Source organism: Nipponia nippon, unplaced genomic scaffold (genome assembly GCF_047370975.1).
Source record: "Nipponia nippon isolate SJK-2023a ecotype South Korea unplaced genomic scaffold, ASM4737097v1 scaffold_2, whole genome shotgun sequence".
Classification (NCBI taxonomy): Eukaryota; Metazoa; Chordata; class Aves; order Pelecaniformes; family Threskiornithidae; genus Nipponia; species Nipponia nippon.
Window position 1 is genome coordinate 97977665 of NW_028262336.1, and position 16776 is coordinate 97994440.

At 37.6% G+C, this 16776-nt stretch overlaps 1 protein-coding gene across 3 annotated transcripts in view; it reads left to right on the plus strand.

Annotated features, from left to right (window-relative positions):
* Positions 1–15322, plus strand: part of DGKH (diacylglycerol kinase eta) — a 172872-nt gene extending 157550 nt beyond the window's left edge. For all 3 annotated transcript variants that reach the window (XM_087757192.1, XM_087757189.1, XM_087757190.1), the window contains one exon: positions 4440–15322. In XM_087757192.1, coding sequence (XP_087613318.1) covers positions 4440–4529 — 90 coding nt within the window. In that variant the 3' untranslated portion in view covers positions 4530–15322. The remainder of the gene's footprint in view (positions 1–4439) is intronic.
* Positions 15323–16776: the final 1454 nt, after the last annotated feature.

The following is a 16776-nucleotide window of genomic DNA, read 5'->3' on the forward strand; positions in this document are numbered from 1 at the left end:
AGGCCTATGCCCTGAAATATCTAAAAGCTTATCTTAGAGCCTACAGAGAGGCAGACTTTTACTGTCCCCTCTATCTAGTGCTGCCTGGAAGCACATACGAGGTTTTAAATTGCTCGGCATAGCTGGATGAGGAGTTGCTCTACACAAGTTGCCAAGGGTATATCCTGTCCTAGGAGAAGTCTTGCTCTAGAATCGCCCCATCTGCTCATTAGCAGAGCTGAGGGCTTCCAGAGCAGTGCTGTTCATCAGGTAGGCCAGGCTTTTGGCCAAGCATGGCTTGCGCTCTATGTAGCAACGCTGAATTTAAATATCAGAGTTTAGCACTCGTCCTGTTCATTACATATGGGGCATGATCTCTACAGGGAGCCAATTAAGGATGGCTCAGAGAGCCTGCAGTTTTCTGACCAGTGACTTGAACTGGTGTCAAGATGTGTAATGTGGTACCTAGGAAATGAGGAACACGCCACAAGCTGCCCTGTTAATTTTTCCTCCCTTTGGCTATTGAGGTGTGTGGATGAGTCTTCAGTGCTCTTGCAAGCTATAATCTGTCTACAGCCTCTCCTCCAGTGCAGGGCTTGTGCTTCCTGCCAAACTAAATGGGCTCGCCATTGATTCACAAGCTTTTAAGTCATGTGCAATAGATTTACCTCTATTACCTCTCATGTCAACAACAGGAAAAATCGTTGCCCGTTTTAATTGAATCCTCTGGACCCACCTTTCTTTTTGTGGTCAAAAGTAGAGATGAAAAGCAGTATAGAAAAGGATGAAAACTCTCTTCCTTTGCACGCATCACTGAAATAGATCAATACGTTGACTGAAGAATTGGACACCTCTAATTATATTTCTGCGTAGCTTGTGGATCCCATTCTCGGTTAGCTCTGTGTGTGGCAACTGGCAAATGGAGAACGCCTCCAAGAGGAACCAGATACCTCTCTCCACCCAGCCCCTGCAGTAATACCCTTTCTCCAGCCTCCTATGCCTGATTTTACTTAGGGGAATCTTAAACTTTTACACCTATGTGATTATCTTTCCCTTGAGGAAAGGCTGGGCAGTGAATTGCGAACTGTGCTGTAGAAACTGTAGAAAGCAAGCTTGTGATTTATTTTTTTAACCTTCTTTTACAAGCAAACTCATTGAAAACCAGACTCTCACGTTTTCTGAAATAAATACTGGCATCTTAGCATTGAAAAGCTTGTTCCTATGCACACAACTTAGTGATAATCAGAACTGCAACACATTTGGCAGGACTAGGGTGACATCTCCTTAGAGCTCCATAGCAATGTTGGTTTCTTTGGAGAAAGGGTTTTCATGCCTCATGTCAGCTTGATGAGCAGTGCCGGTCAAGCTGAAGTCTGTGCTGAGGACTGCGGCATTTCATCTCTGTGTTTTGCAGTAGCGCTTTTGCATGGAAAATGTTTTGTTAGATTTGTTAGACTTCGGGCATGCTAGATGGCTTTTGACACTGGGAATGTAAGTAGGGTAGGTTTCTCATCTGGAAGATGTTAATCTTAAGGAGTGTTTATATAAATTGTTCAGTAGTATTACACTGGTGGTATGCTTGGCCAAAACCTGTGGGGCAAACCTGGAATAAATGGGTTCTTGGCTAAGCAGACAGGCAATCACCACAATATAATGCAGACAAAGAACTCCTGAAAGCTGTTGCAAGAATTTTCGTCAGCTTTTTTTTGCCCAACCTTTCTTTTTTTTTAGGAATCTCTTGAGCCCTATGTGCTGAAGGCCTAGAGATGGCAAAATGGGTTGGGAGAGCAGAAGGAGAGGCAATCCTGTAGGTTTAAGGCCATAACTGGGCAAAAAAAAGGACTATTTTCTTCCTTAAACTCTGGCTAGAGTCTTGTCTTCAAAACCACATTTTAGTCAAATTGAATTTTTATTAATTAGATATCCATTAAATATGGACAGACTATGTAGATCATGATGAAACTCATGCATGCACAAAAATGCAGAGATCTTTGTGGATCTTGCTTTTTGAATGATGCATGATATGTTGCTGGTTTAGTTTGAGATGAGAGAATTTCTGCGAACTTTCCTGCATCAGTAGTAAACTAAGAATACTAGATAACATCTAGTGTCAGGAATGTATAAATTTTAATTTCCTCCAAACCAAATTATTACACAAGCATAAAAATTCAGAGTTTATTTTGTTGGTTGGGTTTTTTTTCCTCTGGAAATGTAGCAGAATTTGTCAAAAAGGTCCCAAAAATTGTGATGAGGCTCTTGAGACTTGCTGTCATGATCTACATTACAGCAACTTCAGCTGGAACAGAAATAAAACCAAATCTCTTGCCTCTGAAACATAGGCGTTGTTGATGATACTTTGTAAAGGTTGGTGGAAAAAGTGGCTGAGTTTTCTGGGAATTTCATAATGTGATTCTCTCCTCTGGTCTCTGAAGTCTGGCCACATCTTGCTATGTTGCTTATCCAACAGAAGTTCTACTCATGAAAGATGTTTGTTCTGAAGAATTTGCAAGTTCTTAACCTTTAACACATGTGTGGCTTCTCGTGGTTTGGAAAGTATCCTTATGGGTTTTTCTTTACGTAAAATTTCTTCCACATAGCAACTAGACTATTTCAGTATTTTCAATAGTTGTGTGTATTTTTGATACATTGGAAAATTAAGTTTAGCATAAAAAAGAAAATAGTCTCCAAATCTAAAATGATAAATATTACTGTCATTGTGGGACAAGTTTAACAACTACTACCTACATCAATTCTCTTAACTTAAAAATTAGTACTACATTTTTTTGTAAGTGAGATGACCATTAGCAGAAACAAAATATGAATTGATGTGATGTGGAAAAAGCAGAAGTTTTTTTTCAGATAGGTTTATGGACAGCACTTGATTTGGGGACTTTTATGACCATATCTTGAATTCTTTAATGCTGACACTTTTGTGCCAAAGTGCTATAAAGGATGGTCACGTATTTATAGTACTGGCAGTTTTCAACTGAAGAAACAACCAGGGTTTTTTTCCCATCTCTAACATAAACAGAATTCAATCTTAACTCTCTGAAAATTAATCCACCTGCTTAATCTGTGCTGTGCTACATTTACAATAAAATAATCAATTTATGACCATTTTACCACCCCTTTCTTCCTTTGGAGAAATGCAAAATTAATTGCATGCTAACACTTCTAAGTAATACAAAGTGCAGATTTTCTGAGGTTTCTGTGCTGTAGAAAGGTGGATACAGTCTTTGTGTAGAGTACGTACAGAATATTATATATGGTTTTGTTTTTCACTCTGTATGAGAATTATTTCAAGCTCCTTAATTACACCCCCTTTTAATGTCTTTGTAATGGAGAATCTTCCTATTAAAATGAAAGGATTTCTATTTCAGAAAAATAGTGAAACTTTTCTAAGGTTTTTTTACTTAATCACGATCTATTTACATAAGGTTTATTCTGCAAATAACTAGTGTTTGAATCTGCCACTTGCTCAACATAACTAACACAAGGATTTTAAAGAGTTTTTCAAAGCTGGGCTTTACAGATAAGGGAAGCAGATTTCATTAGCGCAGTTGGGGATCATTAGCACAGCTGGGCATCCCATTCTGCTCCACTGACCATTGGACCAGTCAAAATTGAAAAAGGATGCTGTTAAATCTGTTATTAATGCCGGAAGAGGTTTGCTGCAAAACTTTCTTGTCTGTTGTCACTCATACAGAGATGGGTCCCCGAAACCAACATGAGAAACATTTCATCTGATGTGATTGCTTTAGTGGGGGCTACAAGGAGATTGACGCTTGTGGTTTTTACATTTTCCTTTGGGATGTGACTGTCATGTTTCTGAGAATTTTTCTTCCAGCTCTCTAATCGAGAAGATCCATGTTAGGAGACATAACCTTTTTGGAATGAAAAACAAATGCTTACCTTTTCTATTGCTCTCTAAAGGGAAGTTGTCCTACATGCCTGTAGCCGTTACATCCATTTTCCCTCGAGAAACTGGGGATGTGTGTGTTTGTTGATTAAAACAGACATCATAGGGCCTCAGATCAAGTGACATTGCTGGACAGAAGCTCTAATCCATCACATCCTACCAAGCATTTGATCGCTGTATTAGAGAGGAGGGGGAGATTGTTCTTTTTTTGCCAGAAATTGTGAAAGGTTTTTGTACTTAGAAGTCAAGCGAAAGATGTTTTTGACAGATATTGCAGTGCCTTGGGTTGTCATTATTACAGGTAAGTAATTTTCTGGCTGCAAGACAGAGAGGGATTCATTGTATGCTCTAAGCAACGTTTTTGGTAGGCAACACTTGCTAGTGCCATAGAATCTTCTCCGGTTAATGTTGATTGCAGTGAGCACATTTCTAGACATTTGTTGCATGGCTAGATCATGATAATGGGTTATTTTTTTCCTTTTTGTAAATAAACTTTCTTCTTTTTCTCTTTTTTTTTTTTTATTTTATTTTATTTCTGTAGGACCTGGGGATAACGAAAGTGGGGCATATGAAGCGAATTCTCCAGGGAATTAAGGAGCTTGGCAAGAACACCCCTTTGTCTGAAGTGTAATTATGCTGGTGCTCTCCCTGGAGAGAGAAGGGAAAGTTGCTGGAGAAGCAAAGCTGTTGCAGGCACTTAGCTGTCTTTGTAGTTTACTCTATGGAAGAATAAGCACCGGTGTGTTTGTACAGGCTAGTATCTCTGAATTCTTGTATGGTGAAGAGCTTGCTGCAAGAGTACAAAAGGATTTGTGCCAAAAAAATGGAAAAGGTGACATGTTCTGTGAAGACATTTTCTTGGTGTACAAACTTGGCCAGTTCGGATAAGCACATTTTGGTAAATCGATTGGTTTATGGTGAACTGCACTGACTGGAAAATATAAACAAGAAATGATTGCTTTGCTTACATGCAGCTCAGTATGCCTCTCTTTACACTGCAGCAAGATACAACTGTACAGCCTGAGGTTGTCCGGTTATCCTTCTGAGGCCCAGCTTCATAAAACCTCCTGTGCAGGAGACCGAGAGGTTTTGGAGGTTCAACACATGAGCCTTACAGTGCCGCAGGTACCCAGCGCTCGCTGGCCACACAGAAGGGGGGAGAGATACCTTGTGATACCATGAATGCAAACTATAATGCATGGTGTGCCTGCCTGAATCGTCTGTTGTTCTGTTGCATGACACATCTGATACTTTAAACACTTGAACAACTTTTATATTGGTTTGAATGAGATTTAATTTATTACTACTTGAGTGTCTCTTTTTTTTTTTTTCCAGGCACTTTTCTATTCTTCAGTGTTGTGTTATGCCTAAAATGTGTTCTACGGCAAAGGATGTGTGGGTGTGGAAACTTAGCATTTGTGCCATATTCAGCAGATTATATGCATTATATATGATTGAAACACTGTACAGTTAGATTTTTAAATATACCATGTACAGAAGGTATATCAGGTAACTAACTTACGAGTATTTTTGAAAGACCGGTACCTCACAAAAATATCAATTGGCTTCCTGCATGGAAAATGATAAAGAATTTTATCATGGTGCATTTTAATGTAGTTATTCAGTTATCTTAAATATCTGTAGCACATTGGAACTTCTAGGCACTAATGGTTTTATTTATTCTATTGTTCAAAAAGCAGGTTGAAAGATTAATGAAAAATTTTTGCAGGAAAATTCATTTTATTTATCATACATAAGAAGAGTTTTAAAATGTAGCAGCTGATTTGATTTTTGTGGGGTAAGCTTTTACTCATTACTAATTTACTATTAATTTAAAAATGTCTCTGTATGCATTTCTTTACAAAGGCATCAATTTGTTTCTTGTCAGCACTCCTACATCAGTAGATCATAAAAATTTAAAAAACAAACTCTAAGGTTTTACACTATGCATGCAAAGATGAATCACATGCAAGATAGTAATCCATGAGTGTAAACAGGTTAAAAAATGAAAACCATCTTTGTTTAGAAACTGTGTTAGACCACAACTTATAAGGTTATTTACAGTTTGCTTAAACAAAACATAGCTTCATAATTGAATTTCCTGGTAAATTTTTCGCAAAAGTATTAATCTAGTAGAAAAATAATTTGCATAGATCTACAAAAAAACCTACTTAAATGTTTGAGATGAGATGATATCGCACCACCTGCCAGAAAACTTGCACAGAATCGCTGTCTCCTTGCTGTTCCTAACAACGTGTCATTGAGGCACGAGGAACACTTGACTTTTACTTAATCGAGTAGCTTTGACATTTCTTACAGGTTAAAGAGTATCTTAATACCTATTTATGTTTTCCTGATAGGCAGCAGAGTAAGGTTTCATTTGTTTTTTCCAAAGCTTATTTTCCCCATTAAAGGGGCCAACGTCAAGTACTGCATGCTGGTTTTGCCCTCCCTTTCTCATGAGTATGATGGGAGTTGTCCCTTGGAAAGTAGATGGAAATTGTCCCTTGGAAAGTAAAATCTATTCCCCTCATTGTTTTATTGCAAAAAAAAAAAAAAATCAAAAGGAGCAAAACAGGCTTTGTTTATATCCAATTATAGTACTATGTGCTTTTGCTGCTCTAGGTTCAACAGGCACCACCCTGGGAGCTCTGTGGACATAATTGATTATTCTGGTAAACAAATAAAAGTAAAAGGCTATGTTCCATTAGGTTTTCCATAAAAAAAAAAAAAAAAACAAACAAAATCCCTTTGCCAAGTGACATGATTTTCATGCTGTTGTATGAAAAGTGTATGCAAACAATGGGAAGTTATGCAAACAATGGCAAGATTAGATTTTTTTTTTTTAATGTACTTGACATTGACCCCTTTAATAATGTTCAGATGGCATCCGTCAAGTCTTTGCAAGTTCCTTTTCTCTTTGTTTCTCTGTAAGCTGTGCTATATTTTAACGTGTGACAGCATTCTAATATATCGATGTTACAGTAGACTACGTAGTTAATCTTCCTGGTCGATTCAAGGACATAATACATGGAAGAACTTTCCTTTGCTTTCCTGATTGTAGGATACACTCTCTTTACAACTTTCAGCCTTGCTATATGCAATGTGTTAAGACGGGCTATGGAACAGGATCTCTTCAGGTCACTGTAGAGGTCTACGCTGAGTATATTAAAAAATGGGAGTTGCTTTTAGGCAGGGAAAATGGGCAAGTGGTGTTTGTAACGCAACGTTCTTATGGCACTCCTCAAATTACCTCAGTATAGGACAACTGATCACTTGTCTTTGTATAGTTTGGTTTTTTTAAATGACCACCAAAGAATTTAACTTTGATTGTCCTAAGCAGAAGTTTTTTTTTAAACGTGCAAGTAGAAAACAATTGTAAGCATCATTTATGCTGTATTTATTACACGCCCAGGAGAGCAAATTTTATGCAACTCTATGCCTTAGACTAGTGTTGGCTATCAAATCCAAATGCGTGTGACAAGGAGGCTCAAAATATTTTACGGGGTTTCTCTGCCATGGTCATGGGTCGTAACTGTGTTTAGTGATGTGGCTTTTCTACAGAAAGACTTTGAACACAGCGTTACTATCTCATGATTATTGTAATTTCCAAGTTTGGGTTTTTTTTTTCCTTACTGCTGTAGAAGTCCCAGCTCCTAGAACTAAGGACATACATAGCTACGTTTTTAGTGAACTGAAGTATTTATAATTTAATCCTGATGTTTAAAGTGCTTCAAAGCATACATCCCAATATTTCAACAAAAATAAGGTAAACACATCCCCTAAAGTAGTTAGTTTTTTAGAAAACAAGTTATCCCAATGGAACTTGTGGAGCCTGATTCAACATGCTAGATTCATCAAGAGAAAAAATCACTGTACAAAGTTTACTGGATGAATTTTTTTCCCCTAGTTGAATACACTTAATTTCCATGGCCAGTCAGTGTACCTTAAAATCTGAAAGGAATATAGAGCAATTGGCATTTTTTTGAAGTGGCTGGTATTCATATAGATGAAATGCCCTACACCTCAGAAAGAGGAAGAGGAGAAATGCATGTTTTAAAATGGCAGCAGATTGCTAAGTGCATGTTTCTGTTTTGTCTTTTTCAAATAGGATTTTTCCAATTCACTGTATTCAATTGCTGTAGCAACCTCTGATTCGGGTCATGCAAGTATTGCCTTTATAATGCCTAATGCCGTCTTCTTAGAAACAGAATGAAATCAGGCAAACTCATGGTTGTAGGTGTTGGGGGTTTTTTTACAATGCTTTAAAGAAAAAACTTGTTGAAAAAATGAAATTTTTTATATGATGCAGTTGCAAATTTTCTTTATGATACATTTTTATGTGTTTCCCCTTAACCACTGTTTTTTTCTCCTGAACATCTCTTTCTTTCAAAGAAAAATATTTTAAACTTGCAAGAACAGTAAAATGTAAAGTGTGTGATCAAAAACCCTCCCAGTTTCAAACTATTTCAATCCAGTATTTCTTACTTTGGGACTGGAGTAAACATGCTTGGTCCTGTAAACAATAAATAGAAATCATCTTTCTCTCTCCATCCCTGCCCAAAGAAATTCATACTGCAATGCTGTATAACTGTAATTCAAACAAGAGGAATTGATTTTTTCTATAATGGCCCATTTCGTATTTTCCTATGCTTTTTGTAGAGAAATAGATAACCTGCCAATTTTGACTTTTTAATTGAACTCAGCGATGCTAATTCACTTAATGAAAATTTCATAGTGCCTTGATAATGAACAGATCTTATTTCAAGGGTAAAATTATCAGTGTTTTTCAATGCATCTAGTCTTCCTTTCGGGAAGACTGGCAGGAGACCTTTTTCACATGTAATGGAAAATTAATATATAGAGCAAATATGAGAGGATGTTCCATAGTCCTACTTTAAAAATAGATGTAAAACGACATATTATACATAGATAATGCCACAATGGACATGTAATACAAAAACCCCCGCAGTGATTCCATTTTGCTTGATGCTTCCTATTAATGATTGCATTACTAATGTTTACTACTGTTTCTCCATTGCTGCCTCTGTGCCCCTAAGTATTAAGTTCTTACATATAAGTTTGACAGCTCTAGTAACTAATAATTAGCAGTGCAAAAAGTCTTTGTGAAAGGTAAAGTCACAAGTGATGCATATTGTTGAGGACAACTGAGCTGGAGCAATATATAGCTTACAACCAGGAGATCATCTTGTCACTCGTGTGAGTAAGTGAGAGCCACAGAAAATTATATGAGTAATTATAAATTTATTTCTTCACCCCAATAACATAAGTACCTCTCAACTGCAGCGTCCTGAGTGTTACATTTATACCACGGGCTCTCCCATTTTTTTGATCCTGTTTTCATAGATTGTATGTTTTGTGGTATGATATTCATATCATCCAGGTTTGATGCTGCTTATTCTAACTGCAAAGATTTAATGTTTGCAGGAACTGTACATGACTGTATTGCTGTCTTAAGTAAAAGGAGGAGTTTTTGATGACTTGAGGAAGCTGAGGAGTTTGGACAGGACTTAAAATATATCTGCTGCCTCTTCAGAGATTAATGGTAGTGTCAGCAGGATTGATAAAGCATCATTTGGTAATTATCAATAGAAGATCTTTACTGGTTGTATAAATTCCTGTATTTATATATAGAATATAGTGTGGAAATGGATCTTTTTTACAAAAAGAAAAAAATTTTCTAGTTCTTTTCTACTACTGTTGCATTAGGTTTAAAAGCTCTGTTAATGGTTAGCTTGTGTACTTGAAATGCTCGTTTCTGCCATACAGAAGCCCAGTCTGTTTCTCAGAAATTATATTCCATTTGGAAGCCATCTGGAGACTTCCAGGAGACTATTCCTGTAGCCAGTTGGAGCTAATACCAAAATTCATAGCAATTTCTGTAGGCATAATAGTGATTGCCCTCAATATTTTAACTGAAAAAAAAAATGGTTTGGAAGTTGGGGTTTTTTTCAGCCTGTAGACTCAAACTTCAAACATCATCCCCTCATCAACTATAAAAAAAAATATATTAGCACTGTTAACACTTTGGCAAACTAACAAAATGCTGGCAATTACAGACCTGAGAGTATTCCTGGACAAATTGTAATGAATTTAGCTGCAGTGGTTAAAGACCAACCACCTTCAGAGCAGTCAATACAAAATTCCTATATTTACTTGGTAGAATTATAAACATCTATGTTAAATAATTGAAGACCTTGTCTCCCAGTTGACCCAAGCACTTTTTATATAAGCTCTTTGATGGGATTTTGAGTTCATATAACCTGTTGCTTACATTAGCAAGGGCAGAAGAAACTGGTGCATAATTTATGTTTAACACAGGTCACGTCTCTACTAATGTTCTCACGCTGCTTCCTAGCTCCTGTCTCTGGATGACTTCCCAGCCGCTTGGCAAGATGAGACCCTCGCATGTCTCCCCCCGTTTCTGTTCAGAAGAGCTGGACCCGCAGGCTAGGAAAAAGCTCTAGGATGCTCCAGGAGATCTAGATTGACCAGGGATTCAGGCTCTGAAGTCTAGCCTAGCCATGGTAGACTAAAATCCTTTAAGTTATACTCTTGCAGTCCCTGCTGAAAGCTGTATTTAGCTTGCCATACCATTAACAAGTAACACTAGCTACTGGAATGCCCTTCGAAAGACAAGTGTTTTGGCTAACTCCACCAGCTGTATATGACTTTTGAAAATACTAGAAATTATGGTAGCTATTAGTAGGACAATTATGCAAGTGACTGATCTATATTTTATTCTATGGAACAAACACTTTGGAAAAATCTATTTCTGGTATGATTGAAAGATTAGTGTTAGGATTGAAAAGATACTGAGGGTAAAAGCACTATGGTACAAAGTTTAAAGTAATTTGAAATGATCTTTTTTTCCAAATTCATTGGAAACAATTCTTTTAGGAAGCTGTGTTTGATCCAGGTATAGCTATGTTATACTAGAGCATGTGAACTGGAAGATGAAACCAGGAAGAAAGGAACTAAAAGTAAAATTGGCTAGTTTGTTTTCATGATGGAAACCATGTGAAAAGCCAAAAATAAAATCCCCCACAGTGCCCCAAATCCCTACTATGAATATTTACAGTGAATTAGCATTTTAAGCCCTACTTTTAAATGAAAGTATTAATTGGATAAAAAACTTTTTAGTTTATTTAATAACCTGACAATGTCATTAACAGGGAAAGAGTTACAGATATGACCATGTTTTTTCTCCCCGTGTCAACTGAAGTAAGCTCTGTTTGGGACTAATTCTCTTTGCAGTTACAGTCAATTCTTCTGTGAACAGCAAGGTTGAGGAAAGCCGTTCAAAGCTGTTTGCTCTTGCTTTTCAGGGAGGGAGAGCACGTGTGCTGACAAGTAGGGCCTGGGGGCTCTTAATGAGAATTTTAAGAATATAAGGTGTTCTATTTGGACACTTTGTGAAGGTTTACGAGCACAGAGGCATGCAGATAGTCACCGTGAAGGTTTCTGTCCTGGATTTCTGTCTCCTTAAAACGTGCACTTTCAAAAATGCAGTCATCCATATCTGACAAAAATTGCCATTTTTCCCCACAAGGAGCACAGCTTGTGAATCTGTCCTGAAATAATTTGTTTCATTAGCCGCTCTCTTACATCACATCCTTTGAATCCCAAAAAAGCTGAAACATGGGACCTCCCTAAAGCTGCCAGTTACCTAGTAATTTAGTTCGCTGAAGCTTGTATGTTGAGGGCAAGACAACATTCACAGCAGAAGATGAGATGTGCAATAGATGGGATTTGTACATAAAGCGTACAAGCCATTGAGGAGCTTCTGAGAGGTGAAGAGGGCCTGATCTCTGCACCTGAGATCTGGTCCTTCTTCGTTGCTGTCATCACACACAAATCATTTAATGACATCTAATAGTAGCAGCTTCCTGTCTTAATTCACGGTGACGGCAAACATATCAGTACTAACAAAGCTTCTCACTGTCACAATTGTACATCGAGAGCAGGTATCTTTAAATGCCGAGCACTATGGAATTGCACGAATGTATTTGTAGTGTATGCTCTGGCATTTAAAAAAGCAAATTTCATCTAAAGGTATTTTAAAGGTCCTGAGAGGATCCCAGCCCAACATGGATCGTTTCTCTCATTAGCCAGGCTTGTCACTTAAACTAGTATTCCAGTCAAGTACAGCTGTTAGTGAATTCTGCAGTAACATCCACTTACTTGCATGAGTGGATGCATAAAGTGCACGTGGAAGTGTTGCAGAGATGTGACACTGTCTAGTTTTCTGCATAACTCATATATTCGGATCTGAATAGCATTTTGTAGCAAAAAGCTGAAACACATGATTTCCACCCAATTTGAAAACATATTCAATAGAAAATGAAAACATCTAATATGATTTGTACTGGTCTAGGTAAAAATTGCTGCGCGCTCAGTAGTTTCTGCCCTTCGTTTCCCCTTGGTCCTGTTCAATCCACAGGAAAATTCACCGTCTTTGCAAACATATGGATCTGTTGGGACTTAGGCATGTGCTTAGCTTTAAACAGCGCTTTAGTCCCCCTTGGAGATTGCTCACGCATTGCAGTTTTAGCATTTACGTGTAAGCCTACAGAGGATTTGGGTAGGTAGAAATTGCTCCTCACATAAAAGTTATCGTCAGATTGATCATCGGTAGAGTTTTAAATGCCATAGCTATGAATGTTGTTCTCTTGCCAGTATTTGTGTGTGCATGTGTATATATGTAGGACCTAGTTTGTAGTGTGTATGTGCATGCACACCTGTACATATATATGTATATACATACCCTGGTTTTGCCCAATATAATGGCGCCAACTTGTGTCTAGAGCCAAAAAAACTTAAAACTATACAATGCTTGAGATGCTGCATTGTTTTTATTATAATATTTTTTATATCAGATGAATTTCAGGATGTTTACAGATGCTTATTAATATTTAACTTATACAATGGAGTGGCAGGATGTTTATGATTGTTGTCGGCTAAAGAATTTTATACGATTCTGGGTGAAATTTTGGCTTTGTTGAAATCCTTGGCAAAACTCCCATTGATCTCACTGGGGCCAAGATTAAACCCCTCTGAATTTATTGTTTACTGGCTATTTTCCTACTGTGATTTTTTTTTTTTTAAATGAGTGAAATGTATTTATTTTTTCCCAATGTGAAATCTGCAGTTGCTATTTGGATTTTTCTACAGAACCTACAAACTATAACACAGGTGGGAATATATGCCTCAGAGAATGTACAGAATTTTTCATTGATCTGGTCCTTGAATATGTCTAAGAAAATACCTGCTAAAATAACTTTTGTAAGATTTAATACAGAATCTTCTAAAAACAGATCACCTTTCATACCTCTCTCCACAAAGAGGGCATGCAGCATGGCAGGTGAAAATGAAGAATTATTTATTGATTAATAAAAAGTAGTCCCGTCTGGTTTGTATACCTGCTGATTTCATACAGCTCACCTGGCTCTGCAGATCTGGAATGAGACACTTGAAGTACCTTATCCAAAAGTACCTTGTTGAAAAAAAAGTATTATATAGTATATGTCTTTAAACTTCTCATCGAGACATGGAGGTACCTTCAGAGCCACTGTAGAATGATTCTTTTAATATTTTATGGATGAATAAAATTATGAAAATATTAAGCGGTAAGGCAAATCAGACAACTGCTTGACGTTAGAGAAATCCCTTGTTCAAGACAGAAAGATCAGTTCTTTAATGGCACCAGGGAGGAAAAATACCATAATGCAGTGCTTCCTAAATCCCTTTCCAGGGTATCTTTTAATTGTGTATGCTCCAAATATATTCTTCCTGTAAAAAGACATAAGGCTGTGAAACAGCTAAATAGATGCATCTTAATTTCTTCATCTAAGGCTAAAAATATCATTTTCAAACGAGCTATCATGCACTTTGAAATGTGTGTTCGGAACAGGTAAGTTTGTATTCATCGTAGATAGTCATCCCAGGGATACAGTAGGATTTGTAAAATGAGGTAGTTATGCCAATGTTATCAAAAGCGGAAAAAATAGCAAGCCAGCCGTATTCTCCCATGAGGCTCTTTCTGAAGACATCTGTGCAAATGCCCACCACTCCCAGGAATCTTTTCCTATAACTTTGATTAAGAAAGGATCATATTCAGATTCCTACTCTTCCCCTTGCTAATAAGGAAGGAAGTATGCACCTTGGTTGAACTTTCCAGGAGGTCGTTGGCTATAGAAACAGACCTCAAAAGAATAAGCAGTCAAGGCAATCACTAGGCTCGTGGACGATACAGAGGGCTCTGCCTGGGCTCATTAGTCTGCTAACGTGGATCCCATCAGAGATTTGGGGGGAAAGAAGCGCCTGTTGTGCTCCTGCTGCGGTCAGTGGCAAACCCCCATGGTTATTAGTGGGAGCAGATGGGCACCCAAGCGAGCAGACAACTTTCCTTTTGCATGTTCGTTATCTTTCTGTAATTATAATCAGGACTGGAGTTCAGGACACACCATTATTTGTCTGAAAGGCCGGGACGAGTAGAGGATATGCGAGGAAATGAGGAGGAAGTGGCTGGAAGTCTGGATTCCGCCTTTAGTTTCCTGCCGCGGAGCTGGTGCAAGACTGGGGGCAACTCAATTAACCTTTGTGTGCCTCACTTTCTCCACCCATGGGAGTAAGGATGCTTACCACCTTTATACAGCTCCCCCCGCCCCCCAAGTCCTAGAGGAGACCAGTGGTATATAAGCGGCTAAGTTTTACTGACACTATTATATGTAGTATAAATAAATGACTTTTGTCCGTAACACTGCAAAAATTGCTTTTCCTAGTTTCAGTTCTGACTATTTGATGACCTGTTATGTTCCGGGTAGTCAGTTTTGAAGCTTAGCGATTGCTCTAGTACTTACAATTACACACATAGCGGGCTCTGTTTGCTGCAGAAAAGAGTAAAACTTAAAACTGCCTGACAAAACTTGCCAATGAAGTATATCTAACAGAGCAGGGGTGTAACTTTTGGCTTTATTTACTTGTAATAATGGTAAGGAACAGTGAATTTTGTTTGTTTACATACTGTTTACAATGGCACAGTTTTATTTTTAATATATAAAAAACAATTGAGGTATTTATTGCATATACTATTTTAAAGATGTTTTATGTGTTTTCACCTTTGGAATATATTGTTACATTTCCTTGTACAGATAATTTGGGTGGCTTTGTTAATATAGTTAGTAATTTTTATGACTACTAAGTGACCAGTTTTCCGTGCCTTTTTATTGTTGGATGCATGATTATATATTTATTATTGTATGGAAGTCACTGAGATGATGTGTATTTTTGTATTCTGCTGGAAGCAATGGTTGATTTTATTGTACATGATAAGAGATGCCTTCCATAATGGGCACTCGTATGAGATCTTCCTTCTCAAATAAACAGAATGCATTCAATGTATGTAAGTCTTTGAATTTTTTTCTGTGTCTGGAAATCAGTGGAAATCGTTCAACATCATGACACTGAATTTTAGATGTCACCCACTCAAAATGTGGGCTGCTACCGGTGTCATCAAGTCCAAAACAAAATTCCCCATTGAAATCAATACAATGGCAAGTCCTTGGCACAGTGTAAGCCTTTGTAATTTAAAAGAAAACTCTGTATGTTAAAGCTAAATAAAATTCGGATGAATGACTGTCAAGCATCATTTCTATTCAGTCTGCCACACGCTGCACGAAAATTGTTTTAAATTACAGGCTTTGAAGACAGCTTTTAAAAATACTTTATATGGCTACGTGCAAGCCCACATGTAACTTGTAAGTAGGTCACTGTGCATGTAGGTGTTTACATTTGCAGGGATCTTCCGCTAGATCTTGCTGGCACGCAGCGTATTAAATGTAAAAATAGATTTACATTTGCATCCCTAGTAACAACAGTCGTTAAAACAGAATATACAGTAGTGCCCATTTTTCCAAGCTAAGTGACAGTAAAACAAACATATTTTTCCTTAGTAGTATATACCGAACCTCTCTAACACCAACCCAGATAAACACTCATTTGACTTGACTCCATGGCAGGACCTGAAGACAGCGCAATTCTGCAGGCAATCATCAACAACCGTGTTGTAGGTCAGTGAGCTCCTGGGCTAGTACTTAACACAAGATGTGATGTGAAAGTAACTACAATCAATGGCATATACAGAAAGAAAAATACAGTGTATAGGAACCCAAGTCAGTTGATGAAGGCAATGACCTTGTGGTTGATGAAGGCAATCATCTTGTGGTTGGGATCCTATTGTCCTGAAGTGATCATATGTGGGAGAGGCATTTTTATGGATAATCCGGAATGCTTAAAGGTCAGTGCTGGTGGTTTTAACACACAATGAATTCCAGGTGCTTACAAATCTCTTAGGATTGAAGCCTGTACTTTAATTTTAGGTGTGTTTCGTGTGCATTCAATTTCTTTAACTAAACTGAAACGGTTGGTTGTAATAAGCAAAGCTGTGGCATAAATGAGAGACTGTATTAGGAGAAATAGCTAATGAGGTAAAGTAGGGGACACCACTGAGGACGGCACTGCAGTATATGGGGAGACTGGATATGATGGTGTATCGACACCATGAACTCTCCAGAACTGCTTTTAGCAGTAAGACTTAACAAAAGGTAGGCTTCTCACAGTTCATCTTGCCTGTATGTTAGATTTGTGTGAATAAGAAGCCAAAGAATGTGGAAAAAAAAAGTGGCTGCATTATAAAACTTAACTTGGGAGATGCACTTAGGGAAATTTTTAATAATTTTCAGAAGAGTTTGATAAATGGGTGAACTTCATACCACAATATGTATTTTAGTACTTGTGGTGTATGATCAATCCGTTCATGCCAGTGACACTGAACAGCTGATGATAAAGACTTTGAA